Source organism: Cetorhinus maximus, chromosome 20, assembly GCF_964194155.1.
Source record: "Cetorhinus maximus chromosome 20, sCetMax3.hap1.1, whole genome shotgun sequence".
In the NCBI taxonomy this organism is placed as follows: domain Eukaryota; kingdom Metazoa; phylum Chordata; class Chondrichthyes; order Lamniformes; family Cetorhinidae; genus Cetorhinus; species Cetorhinus maximus.
The window spans coordinates 50,261,817-50,280,099 of record NC_135898.1 but is presented as its reverse complement, the minus strand read 5'-3'; the positions used below and the strand labels follow the sequence as shown (position 1 = coordinate 50,280,099).

The following is an 18,283-nucleotide window of genomic DNA, read 5'->3' as shown; positions in this document are numbered from 1 at the left end:
AAGTTTAAAATCTTTTATTTTTTCTCCTCTATCTCCCTTCTCCTATCATCAATTTTGGAGACAATTTAAAAAAAAATCACTGGTTAGAAAACAGTTTTAAGTGCTATCGTAAGAACCCAGGTTCCATAATCAATCAAATCACAGTTTCAACCAGCTCAGTATTTGACATGAAAATTATTTCTAAACTGTGATAACTTGCTGTGGACACAATTTTCATGCTGTCTTAGAATCAAACAGCAGCCATGAGTTAAATAGTCTGTGGTGCATGTTGGTGCAAAAAAATGAATACTTTGAGGCAAGTCTATTCAAAATTTACATTACTTGGGCCAGTGTAGATTCCATGAATGGAAAACCTTAGAATACACAAAACAGCCAGTGTGCTTAAATAGTAGGAAATTACATTTCAATTACACTTCAGATTTCTTTACTTATTCAGTTGATTAATATGCACCCTGATTTTAATAAAACTGTTGTTGCTATTTGATTACTGTGAATCTACGTTTGTTTCCTATAGATTCCAAAATATTCAAACCAAAGGACACTTCCTAAAACTTCAATAGCAATTTGATTCAATGTTTGTTGACAACACATCTGAAGTATGTTTCACATCTCAGATTGGCTGGATTTGAAGTCAATTTGTCTGTTATTGTAATTATATTACATTTGGTCTTTTTCTACGTGTTCTGCTTTACTTCTAGACCAACTTATAAAATTTTGTGACTGATCACTTACTCCTCCAATAAATTTCATGATTAAAAGGGAACGAGATTTCCACTTTCCTTTACCATGCAAGTCAGACCGATACCACAGAAGTTTAGGGAAGTAATATGCTGTGCATACAGTTTTAGTGCATGAGTATGAGTGACACTTTCCCAGCATGTAAATGGAGAACAATTACTAAAATTCTAGATTAAAGGCATCAGAGCAACTGTAACCATCCATTTTGTAAGCAGTTATCCAATTCACATAGATAAAACTTTTGTGAAGACAAGTGGCAGTAAAATACTGAGTAGTAAAATATTAGAGATGCATGTTATGCCGGCAGAAAGAGTTAATTGCAAAACAAAATGAATGTCTACTAGTGATTAAAAGCTCAAGTTTTATCCAAGGGTTTGATCAGAGGGATTGTCACCACCTTTGTGCATGTGGCCCTTTTTTGTTTAAGGGCACAACCTATATGGAGAATAGAATACGTCACTGAAATCACTTCTGTGCATTAAAAAAATTATGGGGGGGGGGAGGGGTACGGTTAGCTGGCTAGATGGTTAGTGTGTGATTCAGAATAATGCTAACAGCGTAGGGTTTGATCCCCGTTCCAGCTGTGGTAGTTTTGCAGCTTGCCTCCTCACGCTGACCTGTAGTCCAACCATGGCATAAGCAGTGGTTTGGCAACTCTCAAATAATCGAGGATGCTACCTGAAGATGAAGAATGCTAATCATTATGGAATGAACTATTCATTTGGCCACCATTTTGATGTTTCTGTGCCAAATGGTCTTGAGGCAGACAACAATAGTCAATGTGGTTGCATTCTTCTCTTTGACGTAAATGTACCAATCAAATAACACGGATTGCTAAAACAATAACGTGGTTTCTTTATTTGAAGATAAGACTATATACAAATATGTCTGAGACACTATGGATAGTACAACTGATCGCTACTGCTGCTGCTTGTCGACTGAAAACATCACATCTTGTTGAGATGGTAGTGATTGACAGCAATTTAAGATACACTCCATTAAAGATACATACATCATATCACAACATTCCCCTTTTTTCTAACTAAAGGTTTATCTTTAAAAAAGCCCAACTATTTACATGACAACAAAACAAAATAATATTGTGTCTGAGTAAACAATTACGCAAAACAATAAATTTACAAGTCTCTGAAACATAGTGATAGTATCCATCCATTCTTAGTCATGCTGAACTTTGCTGGAGGCTGCAACCCGGTTTCAGAATTCTGGTTAGGGGTGCTTTGTTTGTGTTGCATCTTAGTTTGTGTTATGTTCGCAATAGGGTTTCTCAGTGTTTCTGGTTGTGGTATTGTTCTGATTTGGCATCTGTTTTGTTCATTGTCATGCCATTTGGAGTTTGTACTTGATACAATCTTGGTTCTGGGCGTACACTGATGATTTCTGCTGATTCCATGTGCAATCAGTTGGGTGTTGAACTTGAACTTTCTGCCCAACGATTAGGTTGGGTAATTCGTTACCCGTATGCCGGTCATGGCCATTTTTAATCTTCCCCTGTTTTCAAGCAATACATCATGTACTGGGAGTATTGACAAGTGATGACTGGGGAGATTTGTCCACGCTTGTCTGCCGAATAGTAATTTTGTAGGTGAAGAAACAGTTGCAGAGCGGTGTCACTCCAAGGTGCAACATGACCACTTGTAGATCGAGTTTTGTTTGACAGGACTTCTTGATTAAGGATTTTACAGTTCAAACGATATATTCTGCCATCCCTTTGGATCTGGGGTAATGCGGTGATGAAGTAGTGTGATTGATTCTCCACTTTTCACACATTATCTTAAAGGATTGTCCAGTGTATTGGGGTCTGTTGTCAGAAACAGCCTTCTGTGGTTCCCCAAATAGACTGGAAATCAAACTGAGTGGGTCTGCAATGGTTGCACTAGATGTGTTGTGTAATTGACGGGTATTGGGAAATTTGGAGAAGTAATCTATTACAATCAAGAAATCATCTCCATTGATACTGAAGAGGTCAGTTGTGTCCATAGATTGTGTGGGCATCTCATGAGTTCTTTCTGGTTGCTAGGCATGAAGGTTTGACATGCCTTGCATTCCCTCACAGCCATTTCGATGTGTTGGAGGATTCCTGGCCAACATACCATCTCTCAGGCCAATCTTCTGGTTCGATCAATTCCCATGTGTGCCTGGTGCAACTGTTGGAGGATATCAGGTCACGTGGACCCTGGGATGACGACTTTGCTTTCCCTTAACGGTGACTCCTTGAGATATTCCAAATTAATCTTTATAGAGCCATAACGGTTTTGCAGCCTCTAAAATGTCCTGGAAGAACTATGGCCATCTGCCAGTCACTGTCTTCCATAGTTGCTGAACAGGATCACTGGATGGTTTCTGCTGCAGTGCTTGGAACTTAGATTGGCCAAAATGCATAAGGTCAATATACAGAACGTCTCCTATTTCTACTTGCAGATCTTGGGAGATGTCTGCAGTTTTTGATGGGTTAGGTAAACAGCTTAGGGTATTGGATGTGACCATGGAATTTCCCGGCTTGTAGTGTACATCACAATCACAGCCTTGTATTTTGACCAGTAGGCACTGTAATCTTGGGGTGCGCAAGTTAGAGGTATGTATCAGATCATTTCAAGCAACTTATGGTCGGTTTCCACAACAATTTCTTTCTAAATAAGTAAATGTGTAACTGCTGGATGCCGAATACCAGTGCCAAGGTTTGGTGTTCTACATTTGAATAATTAGCCTGGACAGTGTACAAACCTCTGATGGTAAAAGCAAAAGGCTTCCCTTTTCTGGTCCATTTTGGAATGCATCAACCTCAAGTGTAGTCTCCTCAGTCAGGATGTAAAAGTGAAGAGTTGATAGTCCATTAGTTAATGACTTTTTAAGGTCATTAGAAACATGTTGGTGATCCTCCTGTCAAACAAATGGTACTTATTTCTTGAGAAGTTCATGAAGAGATGAGGCTTTCTGGGCAAAGTTAGGTATATAGAGTAAAAGGAAATTAATCAATCCAAAGTGACAGGGCATTGCATGATGTCTTCTAGCTTGCTAGGGATTGGACGGATGCCAGTGTCCGAATAGATAGATCCAAAAAAGTTGATCTGTGTTGCACTGATGTTGCATTTCTGACTGTTAAACACAAAATCTTCTCTGCATGCAGCTTCCATCAGAAGATGCAAGTTTTGATCATGCTCCTGTTTTGTTGTGCCAACAATGCTAATGTCATCTGCTATGCAGATGCATCCTGGAATTTCACACTTGATCCTGTCCTTACGTTGTTGGGAAATATCCTGGCTTACGGAAAGCCTGACCTCTGGAAACAGTATCTCCCAAAAGGAGTACGGAACATCGCTAGCTCCTGGGATGTCTTCCCTAGATGCACTGACCAGTAGCCATTCTTGGCATTGAGTTTAAAGGAGAATTTGACATTCAAAAACTTGGGGTTCAGGTCCTCAAGTGTGGCAATTTTGTGAGGGCATGAGTTTAGAGTCGCATTCATGCCCCTTGGGTCTAAACAAATGCATATAGAACCATCTTTCTTGATGACGCTCATGATGGAGCTACACCAATCTGCTGGACTTTTCGGACTATGCCACCTCTCTCCATCATATCCAATTGTGTGGTAGATTGAAGGATGGAGTAGTATCTTCACGTAGACGCAATACTGCATCACTCTTGAAACTTCCAATCCTATCAAATCTGTCTGGGTACAGGAGTGTTAGGTCATCTACTGAAGTGATTAGAGTGTCCTTGTGTTCAGTTGCCTTTGTCATCGAGTTGTTGACGCTGCAACTGGTGACCAGGGTTAGATCACTGCACACCATTAGGCCTGCGAGCACTGGACCCATACTGTCCACAATATAAAACATCTGGGGTGACCACAGTTGTGAAATTTGAGTGTAGTAGTTTCCCAGGAATGGAATCTCTGAGCCATGACACACAGTGAGTTTGGCAATAGTTGGTTAAATCATCACTTGCCATGTCTGTGGGTACATACATTTCTGTGCGCAAAGTGGAAGGATGTTTGCACCTGCACCCAATTTTGCATATAGATTATGCTGGCCTTGCATCAGTGGGCATATAATCTAGATGGTGGAAAAGGCTTGGTACCATTGTGCCAATACATTCTTTGATGTTTGCCATGTGGGTTTTAGTCATCCTCATTATCTCACTTGTAGCTTGGCTAGATGTTATGTGGATCTTGTCTTGGCAATCTTTGGTACACGCCCTTGGTTGGTTGGGATGCTGTAACTGTCCGGCCTCTCATGATGTCGAACCACTTGTTTTGACCTTTGCTTTCTGCATCAGTGTTCCACTGTCCTCTGGTTCCACATGCCTTGCATACATTGTTAACAGTTGGGCAACATCTGGGTGCATGTATGAGGCCGCACCAGCCACATTGCTCACTAGGCTTCCGTGTGTTAGCTACTATACCGATGGGGACTAATTATGCCTAATCTGTAGCATGGCTTCGTTCACTTTGTGGTAGTCTATTCTGTTGTCTGCTTCTGCCGCCATAAAGTCGCAATGACACCCCTTGTCTCTACATCTACTTATGAAGAGATTAATGGTCTCTGTTGGTTATTGCCGAAAGGACATGAATTCCAGACAGTGTATTCTAAAGTTGAGCTTCATTTGTAAATGATGTTCTAGTGTTGGATTTTATTTGGATTTTTAAGATGGCCATCAGACAGACCTGAAGTGTTCAGTCTGTGGAGTCTTTCATTGCCTATAGCAATTTTTAATTTGAATGGCTTGTTTATCTGGTTGAGAGGTATTGAGGTCCAGAAAACACAGCTCGACATGTTGTCAGAACAAAATAAAATCAGATAGAAGGTCCGCTGCCTTCTAATTGAATGTTGGAAAGTTTGTGGTCATTTTTTTGCATGATTTTTAATGCTATCTGAAAATGTTGACAGTTCTACAGGCTGTCTAAAGCGTGTCTAAAGTTAGTTCAGCCCTGAGTTGTAGTACCTTTAGTGGCCACAGCCTTGGCTGGCATTAGGTTATTGCTTGGCTGCAATGGTGGGGCTATTGAGCTCTTTCTGATTTTTCCTGGGATTGATGCAGCTCTGCCCACAAAACAGTGATTTTAGGTGTGAATAGGAACTTAAGACTTCAAAAGTAAAATAAAACAGTGAAAAAAGCTTTGTCTTTACAGGCATCTTCTGGCTGTTGGGAGCTGTTACTAGATGTACTTTTTCTTCCCAGCCCAATGTACAGTATCTTAACTTCCTTAGACCTCCTGTAGGAACAGTAAGGAGCAGTAATGGAATCTCTTCTGTCTGTGAGTTCTGCTAAGTTAGACTTTCCAGAGTTAACTATTGAATTTCTGTACCTGTTTGAACTTTGTAGCAGGTCGGCTTTTACTGATTAAGTTCTCAGAAATTCAAACAACCGTACCAGGAACTGACGCCTGCTGGCAAGGTGGAACAATGTCACAGAATGAAGGTACAGAGTGCAGGATTCCTACAGAGGTCCAGAATCACTTACGCATGGTGAGGCTTGATATTTGCCTCACTTTCTTCTGATGTGTATGAAGAGTTGAGGCTTGTATAGTTCACAGTCAAATCTTCAAAACCATGCTGCCACCATGTGACCTACTTCTCTTCAATGTAAACATACCAATCACATGACGTAGATTGGTAAAACAATAATGTGGGTTCTTTATTTGATGGTAAGATTATATACAAATAGAGCTAACTGGGAGACTATGGATAGTGCTTCTGATCTCTATTGTTGCTGTTTCTAAACTGAATACATGTCATGAGACTACCATATCATATTCTGTCGAGGTGACAGCAGTTTAAGGTACGCTACCCTAAAGGTACACATACATCATATCACAACAAATGTAACCTATGTAATTAATTGAGAATGATGTCAACAGTGAAAGATTAACCATTAGGAAAAGGCATAGCATGTTTACTCATTGATAATCCACAGTTGCATATTACAATATAGCTCAGTATAAACAGGTTGAAGTAAAATTACTGATTTTTATCTAGTCACTCTTGCTAAGACACAAATACTTTACAGCAGTATTTAATAAGTCTAACTGCATTTTTGTACTAAAAACCAGTAATTGTTATATCTGATTTAACAATCATTGGTCTAATTAGATGGGTTTATCAGAGAAAAGAAGCAAAACCTTTATTGTATTTGGCAAGAATTTGACTTTGCTTATCAACCTCAGCAGTCAGATCAATATTTCTCTGTTCTTCCTTCTGTAGCTAGAAACAATAATAAAAAAGAAACATTTCATTACATTAAATACAAGCATTACTTAGGCAGCAAGATTCACGGAAGTCCGCTTAAAATACATTTGGGAACGTTATTAAAATACTAACCAGACTTTTTCAGTGAGGATTCAAGGATCAAGATTATCTGTTCTACATCCTCAGTAGATATTTAGGAACATAGTAATAGGTCATTCAGCCCCTTTAGCTAGTTCTACTATTCAATCAGATCATGGATGATCTTTTCTTAAGCTGTGCTGACCTGTCCTCTTCCAAAGCCTTTCCATTGATATCCAGCTAGGTGGGACTGCTCTCACCTGGCTCCATTCTTATTGGTCTATTCATAGGGAGGGTATCACTTGCAATGGCCTCTCATTCTGCTCCTGCATCATTGCCTTTGGTGTCACGCAAAGATCTATCCTTGGCTCCTCCTATTTCTCATCTACATGCTGCCCCTTGGTACAGTGCTAGTTTTCACATGTGCGCTGACGACACCCAGCTCTATCTCACCAGCAACTCCCTTGACTCCTCCACTATTGCTAAATTATCAGACTGCTTTTCCAATATCCAGTACTGGATGAGCAGAAATTTCCTCCAATGAAATACTAGGAAGACTGAAACCATTGTTTTCGGTCCCTGCTCCAAACTCCATTCCCTGGCTACTGATCCCATCCCTCTCCCCGGCAACAGTCAGAGACTAAACCAGACCATTCACACACTTGGGGTCATATTTGACCCAGAGATGAGTTTCTGATCACATATTAGCCCCTTCACTAAAACCGCCTATTTCCACATCAACAATACACCACTTTGCCCTGCCTCAGCTCATCTGCTTTGTTAATTCTAGATTCAACTATTCCAATGGAGTCCTGTCTGGCCTCCCACATTCTACTCTCTGTAAACTCGAGGTCATCCAAAACTCTGCTGCTTGCATCCCAATTCATACCAAGTCCCATACACTTCTTACCCTTGTTTTTGTTGGCCCAAGTAGCTCCCAGCCAAGCAACATCTTGATTGAATTTTCACCCTTGTCTTCAAATCCCTCTGTGGCCTCATCCCAGCCTCCTTACTTCTGTAATCTCTTCAAGTCCCACAAGCCTTCAAGGTATCCAAACTCATTAAATTCTGGCATCTTAAGTATCCCAGATTTGAACCATTCCACCATTGATGGTTGTGCCTTCAGTTATCTAGGCCCAAACTCTGGAATTCCCCCCCCTCCCCCGCATTCTCTCACCCCACCTCTCTGCCTCTCTATCTCGCTTTTCTCTTTTAAGACGTTTCTTAAGGCCTACCTTTTTGACCAAATATTTGGTCATCTGACTTAATATCTCCTTAGTTGGCTCAAAGTCATATTTTGTTTTACAATGCTCCTGTGAAATGCCTTGGAATGTTTTGTTACACTAAAGGTGCTATACAAATGTAAGTTGTTGTTTGTTGTACATTTTTTTATCATTCATTCATTGAGTGTGGGCATTGGTGGCTAGGCCAGTATTTATTATCTATCCCTAATTGCCCTTAATGAGCTGCCTTCTTGAACCACTGCAGTCCAAGTGGTGTAGGTACACCCACAGTGCTGTTAGGGAGGGAGTTCCAGGACTTTGACCCAGTGACAGTGAAGGAACGGCGATATATTTCCAAGTCAGGATAGTGAGCGGCTTGGAGAGGAACTTGCAGCTGGTGGTGTTCCCATGCTGCCCTTGTCCTTCTAGGTGGTATAGCTTGTGGGTTTGGAAGGTGCTGTTGAAGGAACCTTGGTGGGTCGCTGGCTGTAGTACATTAGTGTAGATGGTACACACTGCTGCCATCGGTGGTGGAGGGAGTGAATGTTTAAGGTGGTGGATGGGGTGCCAATCAAGCAGGCTGCTTTGCCCTGGATGGTGTCCAGCTTCCACTCTTGTTAGAGTTGCACTCATCTAGGCAACTGGACAGTCCATCACACTCCTGACTTGTGCCTTGTAGATGGTGGAAGGCTTTGGGGAGTCAGGAGGTGAGTTACTCTCTGCAGAATTCCCAGCCTCTGATCTGCTCTTGTAGGCACAGTATTTATATGGCTAGTCCAGTTCAGTTTCTGGTCAATTGTAACCCCCAGGATGATGATAATGGGGGATTCAGTGATGGTAATGCCATTGAATGTCAAGAGGTGATGGTTTGATTTTCTCTTGTTAGAGATGGTCATTGCCTGGCACTTGTGTGCCGCGAATGTTACTTGAACACAATTTACACAACTTTGCTCCATTTTCCACCTGATACCTCAACTAACGAAACTCCAGCCTTGATAATTCTGATGGATTCCACATCTACAACGCTTGGGGAAGTGAATTCCATATTTCCACTATTTTGTATAAATAATGTGCTTCCTAACTGCACACCTAAATAGTCTAGCTCTAATTTTAAGCTTGTGCTTCCTTTTCCTAATTTTCCCCAGCAGAGGAAATAGTTTCTATCTATTCAATTAATCCCTTTATTATGATAAGCTCCTCAAGGAAATACAGGTGAGGTTTATGCAAGCTGTTCTCAGAATTTAACCCTTCAAGCCCCAGGATCACTCTGGCACATCTGTGTTGCATTCTCTCCGAGGTCAATGCATCTTTCCTGATGTCACTGGACTAGTAATCCAGGGTTTGGACTAATGCTCTGGAAAGCACGGGTTCAAATCCCACCACAGCAGCTGGAGGAATTTAAATTCTCATTATTAATGATCACGAAACTACTGAATTAAAAAAAAATCATTTGGTTCACTAAAGCCTTATAGGGAAGGAAATTCTGTTTTGCTTGTCTGGTCTGGTCTGGCCTACATATGATGTCAGACTCACAACAATGTGGTTGACTCTTAACTGTCCTCTGAAATGGCCTAGTAAGCCACACTGTCCTAGGTGGCTCACCATTACCTGCTCACGATGGGCAGTAAATGCTGCTTTGCCAGGAAGGCTCACATCCCAAGAATAAAAAAAACTGACCAAGGCTATGTTCAACTAAAGCATAAATTCATTCTCTATTTCAGTCCCTTTCAGACAGATGAAAACATTCCATTAACCGTTTTGATTATGTTTGTACCTGTGCATTAGCTTTTTGTGATTTTTGTACTTGTACACCCTTATCCCTTTGTTTTTCCACAGTTCCTAGTCTATCACCATGTTTCCCCTGGCTTCACAATTCCTTATATTATCTTATGTTTCTTTTTAAGCAATATACATTTAACTAATTTTTCCATATATTACAAGTTACCTTTTTTTTCGCCTCTCTATATTCCAGTCTGCTGAAATATTAACTTCTCTTTACCTTTCAGATTCTGACTGATAAGCCATGTTATAGTCAGCAATTTCTATTTTTAGTTTACTACATACTTGCTTACTTGGAGCTAGCTAAACAGCAGTTACCAATTGATGCTCTTTTCGTTACTGTGTTCTACCCATATTTCTTCTGGCGTCTTCCATCCTACTGTTAACTACCATCAAAAAGGTGGGTTTATCAGCTGATCAATAATGTCAGCACTCCATCTGGCTTAATTGGTCCGTCTTTAAGAAACATTCAATATCTTCTTAGCTCTGTCTCTTGTTCATCTCCTGTTCACAGTCTTAATCCTGAGATGTCAATAATGTCAATATTTTTACTAATGATGTATGTTTCAAATTAATTTAAAGTTACAAAATGGAACTGTTGGCAAAACTACAACACTGACAAGAGGAAATCACACTCAAGAGAAAACTGAAGGTGATGTATTAAAATATAATGAATCCTTCAGAAGCTAATTTTAATGAATGTTGACATTTAGTCTTTTTGTTACATGAAGAGAATAATTCTATTAAGACATCTTTGTCTGCAGACAATTGCATTTACATCAAATTCTGCCATGCTATTGTTAAATAGGAAAAGTTGCACCAAGCACTTGCATTTACATAGCACCTTTTGCAACATCAGAGCATTCCAAAACATTTAAGTGCCAGTGAAATACTTTTGAAGTTTAGTCACTGTTGTAATGGAAGGAAACGCAACAGTATATTTGCAAATGCAATCCAAACAAACAGAATCGAGATGCATAACCAGATAAAGTGTTTTAATTATGTGGGTTGAGGGATAAATATCCAGAACATCAGGATTCCTCCTCATGGCAAAAGTGCTGCAGGATCTTTAATGTCCCCCTGAGAGGGCAGCACTTCCTAAGCACTACACACTGAAGCATTAGCTCTGATTATGTGCTCAAATCTCTGGATTAGGGCTTGAACACATGACTTTCTAACTCAAAGTTAAGGTTGACACTACTCACCTAATAAAATCCACTAATAACATTGAGATTATAATTACTTCAAGTATCTTTCATTACTTGGCAGTAAAATTTCTTCATTTGCATCTGGTACCTACTTTATCAGTTAAGTCTTTCCATTGATCTCTCAGGTTTTCCAAATGAAAAGAAAGCTGTTTCTTCTCCTCCAATGTTGTTGTCAAATTGTCTTGAAGCTCTATGTTTTAGAAACATTTTAAGTTACATTAATGGCAGCATTCTTTTCCTATTTTATAATTTTTATTGAATCTTTACAATTGTCAGAATGAGAGATCTCAGTGTACGGGAATGGAACAGTGTTGATATTGCACTTTTCTAGGTTCAGTATATGTGGGTTAGACCCAGAGTAAAATTCTATGTGCTCCAAGAATAGGCCTTAACCCAAACAAAGAGCACTACTCACTTTATCATGGTAAATTTAGCCATTCTTACAACAGTCATTTTTGCAAAAAAAAGAACATTGTACGTTACACGTGGCGTGGACATGATGGACTGAATGGCCTCCTCCTGTGCTGTAAACGTCTATGAGTCTACATACCAGTTTGATACGTAACTCTTCAATGATGTGGACCTGGGACAGCCAAGTTACACTACCTGCTCCATATTGTGGTTTGGGCACAGAAAATGGGCCTTTGTGCTCTGTGCAGCAGCATCCAAATTCTGATTCAATTTTGTTTATATAGGATAAATGTTATCTACATTAAAGCAAATAAAAATGAGGTTTTTATAAATCTTAATGGGCTTCCTGGAAACATTTTAAAACCACATTATTTGTAGTTATAGAGCAGCAGTAAGAAGCCAATCTAGTGTGAGAATAAGTCCTTAAGGTGTCCTCAGACAATTGATCCATATTTGTTTCAGTTTTCATAGCATGTAGATTACGTTGATAGAAAGATGAAAAACTAATCTCCGTTAAGACATAATCATAGATATATATGAAATGTTCTCCAAAAATTAGAATAATATTAAAACATATGGCTACTACATTTTATTCTTAATTTCAAGGAAATGCATGGGTGGATTTAGGATTTCTCTTTTTAATAAAATATCATTGTCTTTACAATACTTCACCTTGGATTTGCTGTTGGCATTCAACTGAGGAACATCTGGCATCTTTGTCTAATGTTGCATTTGTCACATTGATTGCTGAATCTTCCTCTAAAGGCAGCTCTACAGGGATGGTCTCTGTTCCCAGCTTGGCCATATACAACATGCTGATTCTTTTAAGGGACTTGTTGTCTTTGTTCAGCTGAAAGTGAGAATTTCTGCAAAAATGAGCACATTTTCACTAAACACTGATCTTCATAGTAATTTTCTTCCCCTAGTGTAAAATGAGTTCAACTTTGAAAGGATCAATATTCATCATAACGTTTTCATACAGATTTCCAATGGTGTTGCTCAGGAAAGAGGAATAACCCAGAAAATTATCTGCCATTAGTGTTATTTCAGTTGTTTATAAATTACTTTATTCTATAATGGTGTATGAAATTATGAAGCACTTGGAAAAACAGGAATTAATCAGGAACAGTCAGCACAGCTTTCTGAAAATGTACTTGACCAATCTTACGGAATTCTTTCAAGAAATAGGACAAAAGATAAAGGAAATGCAAAGGTTCATAAAATATAGCCTTTTTTTAATTGCCGCTTTCTCAGCTTAGTACAGGAAAACCAGTGAAGGACAAGAATCACATCAGAAGCCTGGGGAAGGGTAGGGAAACCAGCACCTGCATTGAGCTTGAGGTCAAGTGGACATAAAAATACACATTGTATGTACACACAGTCTTCTCAATATTCCTTGGTGTTATCCACTGAGAGTCTGGATTTCTACACTTTAACTGCTAAATCTTGATATTCCCAATTAATCTGATGATAGTACATTTTAAAAGAGAAACTGTCCGAATGACATGGAGATTGAAAGAGACTGAAGCACAAAACTGGAGAACTTAAGTTAGAAGATTTTTTTTTGCACCATGTAATCACAGCAGTAAAACAATTCACGGACACTATAAAAATCACATGCACAATGGCTCACTTACAGCAGAAAGGAAGATGGGAGAAGAGGGCCCCAAAGTCTGAAACTAGGTGCAGCAGGTGCCTTGAAATGTAGAAGCAAAGGGCTTCCAAGGTGACTTTGTTGCTAGATGCAAAGTCTGTGAATTGGATTTTATAACAACTGATAAAGGGGGAACAAATACCTGGAAATAGGGGGGGGGGGTCAGGTACAGGCTGAAGTCAGGCCCGCCGACCCCCAGAAAGAATTCGGAAGCAGCAACAGGGTGCAGAGGCGGACTGTTTAAAAGGCCCCCCTCTGTGCTTTGGGACTTTGCCCCAGATACAATGAAAATAGTAAGGCCCTCTGCTCCCTCAACCCCCACACACTCCCTGTGCCCCATCCATGCCACCTCATGCCCTCCGCCCACTCCCATGGCCCCCCATACCCTTTGTGCCAAGCTATGACACTTCTATACCCATTAACTCATTATTCACTCTATATGGAACCAATGAACCCTATAGTGACAATAGGATGTATTGAAACAGCTTTAAAAAAAAGTAATCATTCCTAAAAATTGCTTTCACCACATCCCAATAAATGTGTCAATCATCTGATGCTTTAAAGTTTCAATAGTAGAAACGGCAAGCACTTGAGATCTCTTTATCTTGAGTAAATAAACGTCGTGAAATTTCAGAAGAGATCAGAGAGCCAAAGGGGTCAATCAAGCAATGTTTTCCCTGGGGCACAGGTGTTTGAACACTCTAATGGATGTCTGAGCTCTCAGCCAAGAAAGCATAATAAGGCTTGGCTGGGAGAAACATAGAACTTTAGAAAATAGGAGCAGGAGTAGGTCATTCAGCCCTTCGAGCCTGCTGTGCCATTCAACATGATCAAAGCTGATCCTTTATCTCAATGCCACACTCCCACTCTCTCCCCATACCCCTTGACACCTTCAGAGTTGAGAAATTTATTTCTTTCCTCCTTAAATATACTTGTGACTTGGCCTCCACAATCTTCTGTGGTAGAGAATTCCACAGGTTTACCACCCTCTGAGTGAAGAGGTTTCTCCTCACCTCAGTCCTAAGTGGCCTACACCGTATCCTGAGACTGTGACCCCTTGTTCTAGTTCCTCCAGCCAGAGGAAACATCAAGTCTGTCCAGCCCTGTCAGAATTTTATACATTTCAAAGAGATCCCCTCTCATTCTTCTGAACTCCAGTGAATACAGGCCTAGTCGACCCAATCTCTCCTCATACAACAATCCTGCCATCCCAGGAATCAGTCTAGTGAACCTTCGCTGCATTCCCTCTATGGCAAATATATCCTCTCTTAGGTAAGGTGATCAAAACTGCACATAATACTGCAGGTGTGGTCTCACCAAGGCCCCGTACAGCTACAGTAAGACATCCTTGCTCCTGGGAGCCCAGAGATCCATTAGAGTGCTGAAATAGCTCAGCCCCAGGAAAAACATTCCTTGGTTGACAGCTCTGATCTCTTCTGTCAATTTCACAGTAAGATTAAGAGATTCCAAGTACTTGCAATTTCTGCTATTGATGCTTAAAGGGTCTGGATGATTGACAATTTTATTGGGCTGAAATGAAAGCAATTTTATGAATGAATGACTTTATATTTTAAAGCTTTTTAAACACATTATATTGTCAGTATAGGGTTCATTGGTTCTATATACAGTGTATAGTGGGTGAATGGGCACGGAAGAGCCAATAATTTTTTCCGATAATTTATACAGATTTTTCTTTTCCCACCTATTTCCATTATTTTTAAATGTATTTCCATCCATTGTTATATCTCTACCTTTTAGCCTATTTCGATTCCTTCACCCCACCCGCACTAGGGCTAGCTGTACCTGCTTTCTACCCTTAATTAGCACATTCCTTAGATATTATCACCACCTTCAACACCTCTTTGTCCTTTTGTCTATGACATCTTTTGGCAATCTCCACCTATCACTGGCCCTCTATCCAGCTCTACCCTCCCCCCCACCCTTAAAGCAGCTTATATTTCACCTCTTTTCTATTTTTACTTAGTTCTGTTGAAGAGTCATATGGACTCGAAACGTTAACTGTGTTCCTCTCCGCAGATGCTGCCAGACCTGCTGAGTTTTTCCAGGTATTTTTATTTTTGTTATGGAAGAGCCATAGTTTGGCACAGAGAGTATGAGGGGCCATGGGTGATGGATGGGTGACATAGTTTGGCATGGAAGGGGGTGGGGGGGCAAGAGTAAGTCCTTCTGAAATTACCTTTCAAAAGGTTCCCTCATCCAGACTATGGTTCATGACACCTCTGAGGTTTTGAAAAGCTGGGCCAACTGAGAATTGTGGAGGACTAGGACATGCAATGGAGCTGGCCAGATCAGGAGTGCAGGGTATGGTCTTGTGACCCAAACCAGCCCACACCTTTAAATGTCACTGCTGAAAATCAAAAACCCTGGGAATGGATTCAGGAATCCAGGAATCGTGTCCTGGCCAATATTTTCACCCCTGCACTGTGTCTCCCCGACTCCATGAAAATCCAGTCCATTATCTCTGTAACCTCCTCCAGCCTTTCGGCTTCCCCTTTCCAAACGCTTCAATCCAAAGACTGCAGGAGCTTGTTCATTTCCCCCCACATCTCCCCACCCCCACTTCACTAACAGTCAAGCCATCAGCCTCATGCTCTGGAATTACCTTCATAAAATCCTCCACCTCTCCCTACTTATTCAAGACCATCTTGTAAACACAAGCTTTAGGTCAACACTCTTAATACTTTCATCTTTAGCTTAAATGTCCAATTTCTATTTCCCCATCACCTCTGAATTGCCACAGAATTGCCTTCTGTGTTATAGGCATGACATGAATGCAATTTGTTTTAAAGTGTGTGTTTGTGTGTGTGGTTGGTCAGGTATATTATCTCTTTCCATTTTGTTGTTCACAGTAATTCAGGGATATAATATTTGACAGCACTAGTGCTATTGTTATTTGCAAGGTCACTGATCTGTAATGGTGCGTCAAATCCAGTATTGTTATGTAGTATCTGGAATTTCTACTCTTGCTTTAACATCAAATTCCACAACTCTGCTCATTATTCAGTGAAAACTATAAGTGTGTAGCTTTTATATTTGATACATTCTTATTATCTCCTGTGACATTGTGCAGACCAAATGTAGTCTTTAGATGAAACAGGAATAGAATGTAGGAGATAACTAAAACAAAACACGCAATAATAATTTAGTCCCCATTTTAAAGCTATATTGTCTGTTCTTATTTTTATGCTTCCATTATGAATTCCTATGTTAATAGTTGTAATGGAAACTCATTTCCAAGAAATGCAGACCTGAAAGGGTATGGTGGACAACTGGGTGAGTCATCCACCATCAGATCTGGCTGGACCACATAAACCACCATCAGGTCCTGTTCTCATTTACTAAAATTGCTCATTATTCCAAGACCATCCTGGGAAGTAAAGATAACCCCGAGCTTCTTTTCTCTACTGAAGAATGTCTTCTTAAACCCACCTTCCTGTCTCGTCCACCCTCACCTCTAACAATAAGTATGAGGAGCTTATGGACTTGACTAACCAGGGAGTCAAAGGTTTTTGGGGGTAGGCAGAATGTGGAGTTGAGGCCACAATCAGATCAGCCATGATCTTACTGAATGGCAGAGCAGGGCTGAGGGGCCAAATGGCCTACTCCTGCTCCTAATTTGTAAGTTCATGTTACTTCTTTGTCACTAAGATAAAGACCATCCAATCAGCTGCCTCTTGACATATCCCACCATTCCACTAGACCACCTGACCAAATTTCTTTTAAAGTTTCTCCCTGCCCAAGCCCTGGATAGTCATATTGCTCTAGTTTCTCTGCGATCTTCCCCCCATTCCGTCCCTCAGTCATCTTGCCAAACTCTTGCTCCACTGGCCTTAATCCCACTAAATATCTGACCGCACAATTTTCCCTTCTGGCCTCCATGTTAGTCGATATAGTTAACCGTTCTCTCTCTTTAGGTCTTGTACCTCTCTCCTATAAATCTGTCATCATCACCCTTCTCCTCAAAAAATACCTTTTAACCTATTGTCCTTGCAAACAATGCCCTTTCTCCATCCGCTCTTATCTCTCCAAAGTTTTTTAGTGTTGTTGCCTTCCAAATCCATGGCCATCTTTCCCAGAACTCCAAGCTTGAATCCCTCCAATCAGCTACCCTGACGGGGTACCAAAATGGCTGTAATCGAAGTCACAAATGACATCCTATGTGACTGTGACAAAGATAAACTATCCCTTCTTATCCTTTTCAACCTGCTTGCAGCTTTTTTGACAGGGTTGACCACACCAAACGTACAAATATATGAATTAGGATCAGGAGTAGGCCATTCAGCCCTTCATGCCTGCTCTGTCATTTAATAAGATCATGGTTGATCTGATTGTGACCTCAACTCCACAATCCTACCTACCCCCGATAACCTTTCATGCTCTTGCTCATCAAGAATCTATCTACTTCTCCCTTAAACATATTGAGGACTCTGCTTCCACTGCCTTTTGAGGAAGAGAGTTCCAAAGTCTCACAACCCTTAGGGGAAACATCCTTTCCACATCCACCCTGTCAAAACCCCTCAGGATCTTATATGTTTCAATCAAGTCGCCCCTTACTCTTCTAAACTCCAACAGATAGAAACCTAGCCTGCACAATCTTCCCTCATAAGACAACCCTCTGATTCCAGATATTAGTCTAGTAAATCTTCTCTGAACTGCTTCCAACACATTTATATCCTTCCTTAAATAAGGAGACCAATACTGTAACATAGTGCTCCAGATGTGGTCTTGCCAATGTTCTGTATAGCTGAAGCATAACCCCTCTACTTATGTATTCAGTTCCCCTCACAATAAAATAATTCTATTAGCTTTCCTAATTACTTGCTGTACCTGCATACCAACCTTTTGTGATTTATGCTCGAGGACACTCAGATCCTTCCGCATCTCAGAGCTCCACAATCTCTCATCATTTAGATATGCTTCTTTTTTTGTTCTTCCTTCCAAAATGGATAATTTCACATTTTCCCAAAT

At 40.4% G+C, this 18,283-nt stretch overlaps 1 protein-coding gene across 5 annotated transcripts in view; it reads right to left on the bottom strand.

Annotated features, from left to right (window-relative positions):
* Nucleotides 1-18,283, bottom strand: part of shtn1 (shootin 1) — a 99,015-nt gene that overhangs the window by 42,010 nt on the left and 38,722 nt on the right. For all 5 annotated transcript variants that reach the window (XM_078564652.1, XM_078564650.1, XM_078564651.1 and 2 more), the window contains 3 exons: nucleotides 12,313-12,490; nucleotides 11,322-11,419; nucleotides 6,875-6,956 (listed from right to left, as the gene is read on the bottom strand). In XM_078564652.1, coding sequence (XP_078420778.1) covers nucleotides 6,875-6,956; nucleotides 11,322-11,419; nucleotides 12,313-12,490 — 358 coding nt within the window. The remainder of the gene's footprint in view (nucleotides 1-6,874; nucleotides 6,957-11,321; nucleotides 11,420-12,312; nucleotides 12,491-18,283) is intronic.